The 12,285-nt window shown below is 34.5% G+C and overlaps 1 protein-coding gene across 4 annotated transcripts in view; it reads left to right on the top strand.

Moving 5' to 3' along the window:
* The window catches only part of KIFAP3 (kinesin associated protein 3), a 150,829-nt gene that overhangs the window by 39,616 nt on the left and 98,928 nt on the right, over window positions 1-12,285 (top strand). For all 4 annotated transcript variants that reach the window (XM_070768131.1, XM_070768130.1, XM_070768132.1 and 1 more), the window contains exons 6-8: window positions 4,566-4,665; window positions 5,932-6,056; window positions 7,907-8,005. In XM_070768131.1, the coding sequence (XP_070624232.1) occupies window positions 4,566-4,665; window positions 5,932-6,056; window positions 7,907-8,005 (324 nt within the window). The remainder of the gene's footprint in view (window positions 1-4,565; window positions 4,666-5,931; window positions 6,057-7,906; window positions 8,006-12,285) is intronic.

Raw genomic sequence — 12,285 nt, 5'->3', positions numbered from 1 at the left:
TTCTCCAAGGGATATTTCTGACCTCAAGATCAAACTCAAGTCTTCTACATTGCAGGCATATTCTTTACCATCTGAGCCACCAAGGAAGCCCTACGATGTGTTTAAGTGGTGATATCTTTTAGCTGATCTTGCTTGGAGTTTGTGGAGCTTCTTGGATATGCAAATTGTTTTTCATCAAATTTAGAAAGTTTGGGCCATTATTTTCATAAGTATTTATTCAGCTCTTTCCTCTGTATATACTTTTCTCTTGGGACTCCCATGTTAGTAAGCTTGTTGATGTCATATAGGACTTCAAAGCATATAGAGCTTTGAAGCTCTCTTAATATTTTTCATTTTTTTTTTCCTTTCTGTTCAAGACTGGATAATCTTAATCAACTTGCCTTTGTACTTGTTGATTTTTTTTTTTCTAATTCTCATCTGTAGTTAAGACCTTGTAATGACTTCTTCATTTCAGAGGTTGAACTTTGCAACTTCAGAATTTCTGTTTGGTTCATCTTATATTATTTGTATCTCCTTATTGATATTCTCTGGTGAGACAACATTCTTATACCTTCTTGTTATTTCCTTTAATTCTTCAGACATGATTTCCTTTAGTTCTTTAAATATATTTATAGTGACTTAAAATCTTTGACTCATACATTCAGAATGTGAGCTTCCTCCTGGATTGTTTGTATTCAATGCTGTATTCCTTGAGTTTGGGATATACTGTCCTTTGTTCTTTGTATTGTATTTTTGTTATTGTTATTGAAATAATATTGTAGCAACTCTGGAAATCAGAATTCCACTTCCTTCTGGGCTTGTTATTTTTACTGTTTGTTTTTTTTAATGATTTTCCTGGATTGATTCTATAAAGTCTGTATTATTTGTCCATGCAGTCACTGAAGCCTCTGCTCAGTTAGTTTCAGTTCAGTTCAGTAGCTCAGTCGTGTCCAACTCTTCACGACCCCATGAATCCCAGCACGCCAGGCCTCCCTGTCCATCACCAACACCCGAAGTTCACTCAGACTCACATCCATCGAGTCAGTGATGCCATCCAGCCATCTCATCCTCTGTCATCCCCTTCTCCTCCTGCCCCCAATCCCTCCCAGCATCAGAGTCTTTTCCAATGAGTCAACTCTTCGCATGAGGTGGCCAAAGTACTGGAGTTTCAGCTTTAGCATCATTCCCTCCAAAGAAATCCCAGGGCTGATCTCCTTCAGAATGGACTGGTTGGATCTCCTTGCAGTCCAAGGGACTCTCAAGAGTCTTCTCCAACACCACAGTTCAAAAGCATCAATTCTTTGGTGCTCAGCCTTCTTCACAGTCCAACTCTCACATCCATACATGACCACAGGAAAAACCATAGCCTTGACTAGACGAACCTTTGTTGGCCAAGTAATGTCTCTGCTTTTGAATATGCTATCTAGGTTGGTCATAACTTTGCTTCCAAGGAGTAAGCATCTTTTAATTTCATGGCTGCAGTCACCATCTGCAGTGATTTTGGAGCCCCCCAAAATAAAGTCTGACACTGTTTCCACTGTTTCCCCATCTATTTCCCATGAAGTGATGGGACCAGATGCCATGATCTTCATTTTCTGAATGTTGAGCTTTAAGCCAACTTTTTCACTCTCCACTTTCATCAAGAGGCTTTTTAGTTCCTCTTCACTTTCTGCCATAAGGGTGGTGTCATCTGCATATCTGAAGTTATTGATATTTCTCCCGGCAATCTTGATTCCAGCTTGTGCTTCTTCCAGCCCAGCGTTTCTCATGAGGTACTCTGCATAGAAGTTAAATAAGCAGGGTGATAATATACAGCCTTGACGTACTCCTTTTCCTATTTGGAACCAGTCTGTGTTCCATGTCCAATTCTAACTGTTGCTTCCTGACCTGCATACAAATTTCTTAAGAGGCAGGTCAGGTGGTCTGGTATTCCCATCTCTTTCAGAATAATGATTTGATAAAGATTTATTTAAATGCCTGGAACCTAGTGTCCTAACCTTTGGTGAAGGGCTCTGGGTATGAACGTATGGGCAGGAGGATGTCTTCAGCGCTCAAGCAAGTAGTTTACAAACCTTAGCCTTTAATTGCTGCTTGAATATTGTGTCAAGGTTGGGTAGAGATGAGAGATTAGGCTTTTTTAGGGCTTTCCCTGACATGAGGCCATTCCTGCACATATGCCTGACCTTCTAGACTGCCAGGAGTATGTTGGAGGCTTTCAAAGACCTGTGAGTATCTTATTTCCCAGTTTTTCTTTTCTAAGTGTTTTGGTCAGCCTCTTGTTAATTCCAATTGGCTAGGCTGCTGCACGTAGCTGTAATGTTGCTACTAGTAGTTTTCAGCAAATGCCCTGGTACTAAGGTTGTTTGTAAGAGCAATCTCTGAGTCAGGTTAAATAAAGCCAACCCATAGAAATGGAGCTTTTCAGCAAGCGTCCTGATGTATCAGGTATTGATAATTCACCGGAGTGTGACTTGGGGGAGGACCACACTGTTCTCTCTCCTCCAGTTGCTACTGGCCTACTGTTTTTCACAAATACGATGCTCTTGGTTTTCAAAGTTTCCACAAAGTTGCATGGAGGGGATGGAATTAGGGCAAGTTGAAATGCCACAGAGTTCACTGTTTTTACCAAGTCAGCCTATTTCTCAGATAAATTCTTCTCGAATTGTCACAAAACTACTTGATTTCCAGATCTAAAAAAAGTTGATTTTGAAAAGTTTTACCAGTATTATATTTGCTTAAAGTGGATTTTTGGAGGTCCTTAGTCTACTGTTCCAGAAGTGCTTGGCCCTGGAATTCATTTTTGTTGAAAGTGAGTGGTAGAGGTGTAATTTTATTTTTTTTCCATGTTTTATAGCCAGTTATTCCAATGTACTTATTGAATACTCCTTCTTTTCCCAAAGATTTGGAATGCCTTTTCTATTATTAATATAGGCTGGCCATTCTTTTATTCAGTAGATACTTCTTGAAAGCTTATTCTGTGCCAGGTACTGCTCTGATATATTCATAGGTGTGTTTTGATGCTCTATTTTCTTTTCTATTATCTATTTGATCATTTCCATTCCAATATCATTCTATTTTTGGTATGTTTTATTTTGTACTTTGACTAGAGTTTTAGAATAAGTAGGAGACATGTTTCAGTGTGTTAATTTTTTTTTTGAAAGTGTTGTTGCTGGTCTTATACATTTTATTATATATTATTTAGTGATCACTTTATTGTATTCTCTAAGAAAATCATAATGAAATTTTAATTATGATTACATTCAACTTATAAATTAATTTGGGGTTAATTTTGATATTTTGTAAGCTTTCTATTTTCTTCTGGTTTATTTCTTCATTACCTGTAAATAATTCCCATAGCTGTAGGTTTTTTTAGACATTTTTCTATTCCTCAGTAAATAAAAATGTTAAATTCATGACATTATAGCACATCATTTTCCAAAGTATATTCTAAGAAGTACTGAATCCTCTGGATTAATCATGATGAAATGCCTTTGGTAATACATGATTAAACAAAGCTAAACCAGATCTTTATTAAGACTTTTTAAAGCTTTTACATATTATCTATTTATTTGACTTCAGAATAATTTTGTTCAAGGCCTGTATTATACCAGTGCTCTGGTATATGAATATAAATATGAGTATGAATATGAATAATACCATGAAATGTTATTATAGGATATTTTTCAATTTGCAGAAAAAATCCTCACTAAATGGATTACAATATATAGTGAATTCTTGTTGTTCCATAATGTGAATGGCCAGAAAGCTCAAATAAACTACTTTTATCAGCATAATAAATACTGATAATACAGTTCACAATATATCCTGCATGCCTGTTATAGAAAGTTGAATTATGATCTCTATATAAGACACAGATGTTTCAATTTTTAATGATTTTAAGTCAGTCATGAACAATACTAATTTGAAAGTAGTCGCATTACTGTATGTTTACTTAATGTATAGTAATTCTCATTAATCAATTCATTAATTTACCATTTTAAAGCGAAAGGCCTAACAGGGATGTTTATCAGTCTAGCCTGAAGTTTTGGGGAAGATTTTTTTGCTCTATTTATGCCTGTTAGCATTAGCTTAACATGACATTAAAACATTAGACTTATTTTTCAGTTTATAAGTTTTGTTTGATTATTAATTTGCTTCAGTGAAGCTAGTGCTATCTTGCTATAAACTGCTCATTTTTTTTTTAGACTTAAGCTAGTTTTTTTTCTTACAAACACATTAAATCAGATTTTAAAAACCTGGCACTGCAGTTGCAAATAGAAATGAAAATTAAGAAATAAATGGTTCTCTTCATTATTTCTTGTCATTCATAGTACTCTTATTTTGTTACTTTGTTTAAATTATATTTTATTTTTCTGTTTATGATAATAGACTTAAAGTTGCATGTTGTGAGTTTTAGTATTTAAATTTTTAAAATAGCTTTCTGTGTTGGAAAGAAGCATCCTACTTTTTGTCCCAGTTCTATCTTAGCTTTGTAATTTATTGATAAGTAGACATTTAAAACCAATTACCCTTTCTATCAGAGTTGATTCTGAGTGATCATTTTTGTACATCCCCTTTTTCTTTAGATACTGCCCTTGGTGCATTAGCAAGAGTCCTGAGGGAAGACTGGAAACAAAGTGTTGAGTTAGCTACAAACATAATATACATCTTCTTTTGCTTTTCCAGGTAAGTGTAAAAATTAGGAAATAAAAGTTCTGATATATCTTTCTCTCTCTGTCTGTGTCATTGCTTTAAATAGTAGATCACTAGTTTTCTCGGTCTCTGTATGTGTCTAACAGTGCTCTGCCTCTCAACTATTTTCCATTCTCTGTCCCCTTTGTTGTTCTGTCTTTCTTTCGGTCTGCATTCACCAAGCATGTGCATGTGCAGTAGGATAATACAATGGTATAAAGTTTAAGAGTTATGGGCTTTGGAAATAGACTCTCTGAATTTGAATCCAAATCCTGCTGTTTTTAGCTGTGTGGTCTTGGTTAGATTACTTAACCTTTCTATGCTCAGTTTCCACATCTAATTTTGGAAAGTAATAGTAGCAGCCTTTTCAGATAGATATTAGAAAAAAGCTTGACCTAGAGTAAGTGCAAGTAAGTGTTATTGTTTTATATACAGTTGACCCTTGAACAACATGGGGTTGAACTGCACAGGTCCACTTGTATGTAGTTTTTTTCACTAAATACGTACCACCATACTATATGAAGGTACTAGTTGAATTTGTGCAGAACCACCAATATGGAGAACCCACTATAAGTTATATGTACATTTTTGATAATGCAGAGAGTTGACCACCCCAGTCACTGCATGATTCAAGGGTCAGCTGTGCTTGTGTATATCCACTGTATATGTTTGCAGATGCGTTCCTGTTATGTATTCATGTATATCATTTATAGACATTTATTCTTTAGAAGGATGCTTATTGAGGCAATGTGAAAAGTTTCTGACTTTTCAGAAATTCTAGGGAATTTTTTGCCTCTGTTCTAAAAATGTGCCAGCATTAGCAAATAAGTATTTACTGAATAAGTACTTGGATGAGTAAAGTGCCTAAGAAACATATAAAACCTGATTGTTAATACTTAACTAGTTTATTTCCTGGCATCAATAATAGTACTGTTATATTATTAGTTTTGTTCAGTGGTAGTCTGAAATTTTATTTTGAGGATATCTAAATATTTAAAATGGTGGTTAGTTGCAAAAACGCATTTTGTTCAATTTTTAACTTAAAAATAATTTCATTTCAAGTAAAGATTGTATTTTAAAATACATTTAAAGTAATTTCACAATTTTGAGTCTTCCTAGTATACTCTGAGTATGTTCATTTATTAAAATATGTATGTAAAGTCTATTTTACATTGTTTGTACCAGTGTTCATCCAAAACAGATTTCCTGAAGCCTCAAAATGTATTCCTTTAAATACATACTAAAAACTCTTCTTTAAAGCTTTTCTCAGTTTCATGGACTTATCACTCACTATAAAATTGGAGCTCTGTGTATGAATATCATTGATCATGAATTAAAAAGACATGAGCTTTGGCAAGAAGAACTTTCTAAGAAGAAGAAAGCTGATATCCTTTGAAGCAACATTTCACCCCACTGCTGTTGCTTGTGAGCTTTGAATAGAGGGGATTTTGTTTTGTCACTCACATTACTTGGAAAAATGCAATAGTGTATTGAAGGTTAAGATGAAGATTAAAATTAACAGAATGAATATATTTTCACATATAGTTTTGATCTTTTTTACAACTTTGATTAGGTGATAAGCTAGAGGAATAAATAATAGTTGTCCTGGATAACTGAATTTGTGAGTTTCTAAGTGGCTGTGCTATTATGTCCCCTAAGACCATTTAGTAAGCTGAAGTCTGGCTCACCACTGTTGGCCTATGTAGTTCTCTCTGTGAAATAAGGTGACTTTGATTGGAATGAGTGTGACTTTGGTGAAGAACATAGTTTTAAATTCTATTTTTTCTAATTAAGTGCAAAAACTATTTTTAAAAATACATACAGATTTGAGATGCCTGTAGAATCATAGAACCCATGAAAGGAACCTTGAAAAATTATCAGTTTTAACCTATAATTCAGTCCAAGAATCTTTTCTGCAACTTCCTTACCAATGGATTGTTAGTCTCTTCTTTAACATGTCACTGCTTATTCTTTAACTCATTCTGTGTTTTGGCATTCTACTCATTATAATGCTCTTTTGCCTAGTGTACCAAAGTCTACTTCCCAATAGCTTCTATTCTTTGATTCTAGTCTTGCATACTGAAGCAATATAGAATAAGGATATTCTCTTCAATATCCCATTCCTTATATTTAAAGATACTGATCATATTTCCCCTACAACTGTAATTCTTTTTTTTTTTTTTTTACAACTGTAATTTTTAATTGAAGGCCCGGACTTACTCATATCTGTCTTCATATGATATGTTTTGCAGATGAACAAGCTGTATTAGTCAGTTTCTTTTGAACCCCAAATTTATTGATCTCTTTTAAAAAATAAAAATATTGTTTCTGTTGTGCCCAATATCTCATGTTTTTACCTCCCCTTGGTGGGATCCCCAAGTCACTATAAAAATACACCCTCACACACACACACACACACACACAGAGATTTGACTTTTCTTAATTAGGATCTGCACAGGTTTAGAAATTTTCTGTGTGTGCTCTAAGTTTCTGACATCTAGATTGGTATTGACTTAACCCATGTGGATAATTTAATAATCCTAGAGGCCATAGGTAATTTCTTGAGTCCCAAGTTTGCTGAATGTACCTAAAATTTCCAAAAATTGAGGGGGAAACTGTGTTGTCATGCAAGTAGCATTCAACAAAGGGGATGTTTTTGAATGCTTGGGGATCCTGAAGTCATACTGCAGTAATTGGTTATCTCTGCAGATGTGCAGGGGACTGTTTGGGGTTATAAGATATAATTTTAAAATGTTTTTCTCTCGCTTTGGTATATTTTATTTTTGTATGTAGTCTGAAGAGGGTGCTAACAAGCTTTAGATCTAATCAATATCCTTTGAGTATACTAGACATCTGTCTGAAGTAGAATTCACTATCCTTATCAAATAAACCATTCTTTAAGGCTGTAACCTTTTTGGTTCATGGACCCAGTTTTTAATCTGGTGAAAGTTGGAGACTTGTGCATATTTGTAAAATGCATACAGTTTTTGAGGATTTATGTATTTGGCAAAGCCTAAACATGTGTTTACCCAAGGTCTGCAAGCACATCCTTGAACCCTAGGTTAAGAAGTTCTATTCTAACACAATTATTGTGCAGAGAAGAATATTTTAATTAAACTCTTGGTTGCAGAAAATAACTGGATAAAATTGCACATAAAATTTAATAGTTTTTCATAGTGTTTTTCAGTAGGTTTACTTTGCTTCATTGAATATGGATGATCCTTAACTTGTTTACTTGATGAAGACCCTGAAAACCAAACCTTGAGAAAAGATTATGAAAAAACATTTAAAAAATACCAGGGGCTTGTGGTAAAACAGGAACAGCTGTTACGAGGTATGAATACCTAAGCAATGAGAATGCAACAGAGTGCTTACTGTACATTTAGTTTATGTTTGTCAGATGAATAAAGCTAATGTCAGAATAATTGAAAATTCAGTGAATCTTAATGTGCTACAAAATCTTGTCTTTAGCATTGATATTAATGTTTTAAATTTCACTCTGCTATCTTTCCATCGAAAGGCCCCATTCAGTTCTTAAATCTATAAATTACATTCTTGAAATTGTTTTAATCATAAAGGGTTTTTAATCCAATATGTGGCCTTTTCAGTAATAAGAATCTTGTTTCTCAAACCCTACCATATGTTTCTTATATGGTGACAATTTTGTTGCTTTCTTAGGAAACTGGTGTAAAACTTTTCAAGATATATCTCTTTAATAAAAAATAGTCTCATCTTTCTAGGGTTTGTTGAGAGGTTTAACAGTTTAATAATATGATTTCTCAGCCATTGATAAGATGCAAAATCTTATATCATTTATAAGAAATTACTGCTTTGTAGCTGACTATTGATTTTTCACTCAGTTTTTATTGAGATATACTTGACATATAACAAACATTGTATAAGTTTAAGATATACAGTGTAATGGTTTGATACAAGTATATATACCAAAATGTTCACCACATAAGATTGCTTAACAAATCCTTCATCTCACATAATTACCATTCTGTTGTTGTTCTGGTGAGAACAGTTAACATCTACTGTCATAGCACCATTCAAGTATACAATACAGTATCTTCACCTGTCACCATGCTGTATATTAGATCCCAGAACTTATTCATCTTATAATTGAAAGTTTGTATTCTTTGAATACCATCTCCCCATTTCTCCCACAATACAGCTTCTGGTAACCATCAGTTTACTTGTTTTTGTGAAGTCAAAGTTTTTACATTCCATGTAAAAGCATATAAGTGAGAACCTACAGTGTTTGTCTTCCTCTGTCTGACTTATTTTCCTTAGCAAGATGCCCTCAAGATCCATCTTTGTTGACTCAAATAATCAGAATATCATCCCTTTTTATTAACAAATAATATCCTATTCTGTATATATATGTTACGTATAACATATGTAAGTAAATAATAGTATATATTTCATATATATTATCAGTTCAGTTCAGTCGCTCAGTCGTGTCTGACTCTCTGCGACCCCATGGACTGCGGCACGCCAGGCTTCCCTGTCCATCACCAACTCGCTGAGTTTGCTCAGACTCAATGTTCATCAAGTTGATGATGCCATACAGCCGTCCCATCCTCTGTCGTCCCCTTCTCCTCCTGCCTTCAGTCTTTCCCAGCATCAGCATCTTTTCCAAGGAGTCAGCTCTTTGCATCAGGTGGCCAAAGTGTTGGAGTTTCAGCTTCAGCATCAGTCCTTCCAATGAATATTCAGGCTCATTTCCTTTAGGATTGACTGGTTTGAACTCCTTGCAGTCCAGAGAACTCTCAAAAGTCTTCTCCAACAGCACAGTTCAAAAGCATATATTATATTTTATATAAATGTGTATTTCTCATCTTCTGTATCCATGCATCTATCTATAGACACTAGGGTCGCTTCCATATTTCAACTGTTAGGAATAATGCTGAAGTACACATGAAGTGCAAATCTGTCTTTGAGATCATGGTTTTATTTCCTTTGGATGTATACCCAGAAGTAGGATTGCTGGATCATATTGTAGGTCTATTTTTAACTTTTTGATGAACACCATATTGTTTTCCAGAGTGACTGAACCCAATTTATATTCCTTTCAGCAGTACACCAAGGGTTCACTTTTGCCCACATCTTGCCAGCATTTATCTGTTGTCTTTTTGATAATAGCCATTCTGACAGGTGTGAGGTGTTATCTCAGTGTAGTATTGATTTAATTTGCTTGATGATTAGTGATGTTGAGCATTTTTCATGTGTCTGTTGGCCATCTGTATGTGTTTTTTGGAAAATTTTCTATTCAGATCCTCTGCCCATTTTTTAATTGAGCTTGATTTTTTTATATTTAGCTGTGTGAGTTCTTTATATGTTTTGGATATTAACCTCTTATCAGATATGTCATTTGCAAATATTTTCTCTCATTCAGTAGTCAGCCTTTTCATTTTGTTAATAGTATCCAATGGTGTGTAAAAGCTTTTTAATTTGCTGTATTCAAATTTGTTTGTTTTTACTTTTGTTTCCCTTGCCTGAAGAGACATATTCAAAAAATTATTGTTAAGGTTGATGTTATAGAGCATCTTGCCTTTGTTTTCTTCTAGGAGTTTTATGGTTTCATGTCTTATATTTAAGCCTTTAAGCTATTTTGAGTTTATGTATATGGTGTGAAAAAGTAGTCCAGTTTGATTCTTTTACATGTAGCTGTCTAGTTTTCCTAATACTATTTATTGAAAAAGCCATCTTTAGCACTTGTATATTCTTGCCTTCATTGTCATAGATGGACAATTATTCTTGCACTCTGTGTTCTGTTCCATTGATCTGTGTGTCCATTTTTTGTACTATACCATACTGTTCTGATTACTGTAACTTTGTAGTATAGTTTGGAATCAGAGAGTGGAATGTCTCCAACTTTGTGCTTTGTCAAGATTGTTTTGACTGTTTGTGGTCTTTGTGTTTCCATATGCATATGTGTTTAAAATTGTATTTTATTGTTGGAGTGATCCGTGTATCATTATGTCATGTCCTCCTTTGTTTCTAGTTATAGTCTTTGGCTTAAAGTATATTTATCTGATATAAGTGTTGCTCCTCCATTTTTCTTTTTGTTAGCATTTTCATGGAATAGCTTTTTCCATCCTCTCACTTTCAGTCAGTTTGTGGCTTTAGATCTGAACTGATTCTCTTGTAGGCAGCATATGTATAGGTCTTGTTTTTGTATCCAGTCAGCCACTGCATGTCTTGATTGGAGCTTTTCGTCCATTTGCACTTAAAGTAATTATTGATAGGTATGTAAGTGGCTCAGTGGTAAAGAATCCACCTGCCAATGCAAGAGATGCAAGAGAAGTAGGTTCAGTTCCTGGGTCTGAAAGATCCCCTGGAGAAGGAAATGGCAACCCACTCCAGGATTCTTGCCTGGGGAATGCCAAAGAGTCAGACACAACTCAGCAACTGAACATTCACATACATACTTGTTGCCATTTTTTTGTTTTGACTAGTTTAATTATATTGACTAGTTTAATTATATTGTAGCTGGGCTTCCCTCATAGCTCAGTTGGTAAAGAATCCACATGCAATGTGGGAGACCTGGGTTCAATCCCTGGGTTGGGAAGATCCCCTGGAGAAGAGAAAGGCTACCCACTTGCAGTATTCTGGCCTGGAGAATTCCATGGACTGCATAGTCTATGGGGCCGCAAAGACACACTCAGACATGACTGAGTGAGTTTCACTTTCACTTTGATGTAGCTTTCTTCATGTTTCTTATTCTTAGATTTCACTGACCTTATTGGGAATGTGGATTTATATTTTTTATCAAATTTGAAAAATTACCAATTATTATTTAATCAGGGACTCCAATTACAGTTATATTAGGTCACTTGAAGTTGGTTCCATAGTTCACTGATACCTTTACATTTTTGCTGTTGTTTTTCTTTGTGTGTTTAATTTTGAATAGTTTTTAGTTTTGTCTTTAATTTCAGTAATCTTTTCTTCTCCAGTCTCTAAACTACCATTAATTCAATTTAGTATACAAATCTCAGGTATTGCAGTTTTCATTGCTAGACATTTGATTTAACTTTATATATATCTTCCATGTCTCTACTTAACTTTTAGAACATTTGAAATACAGTTATATGACTTTTAATATTCCTGTTCCATCATTCTAACTGTGGTGTCAGTTCTGGGATACTTTCAACTGGATGATTTTTCTTCCCCTTATATATTGTGTTTTCTTGCTTTTTAAAAAGTAATTAGGTAATTAATTAATTTGACTGTGCTGGGTCTTAGCTGTGATTCACATGATAGTTGGGGCATTCAGGATCTATGTCCCTGACCAGGGATTGAACAGGAGCTCCAAATCTTAGCCATTGGACCACCAGGGAAGTCCCTCCTGCTTTTTTTGAATGGTTAATAATCTTTGATTGGAGGCGGGACTATGTGAAATTTTCATTGTTAGGTGATGAATATTATTTTATTCCTATAAATATTTGTGAGCTTTATTTTGAGGCATAATTAGATTACTTGGAAACAGTTTAATCCTTTTTGATCTTGCTCTTAAGATTTGTTAGTTTGGACATGAGCAGCATTTAGTCTAAAACTAATTATTCCATACTACTGGGGCAAGACCCATATGAATATGAAAAATAGGGA

Source organism: Bos indicus, chromosome 16, assembly GCF_029378745.1.
Source record: "Bos indicus isolate NIAB-ARS_2022 breed Sahiwal x Tharparkar chromosome 16, NIAB-ARS_B.indTharparkar_mat_pri_1.0, whole genome shotgun sequence".
NCBI classification, from domain to species: domain Eukaryota; kingdom Metazoa; phylum Chordata; class Mammalia; order Artiodactyla; family Bovidae; genus Bos; species Bos indicus.
Note: the sequence above shows the minus strand (reverse complement) of the source record. Positions and strands in the feature narration are given on the sequence as shown.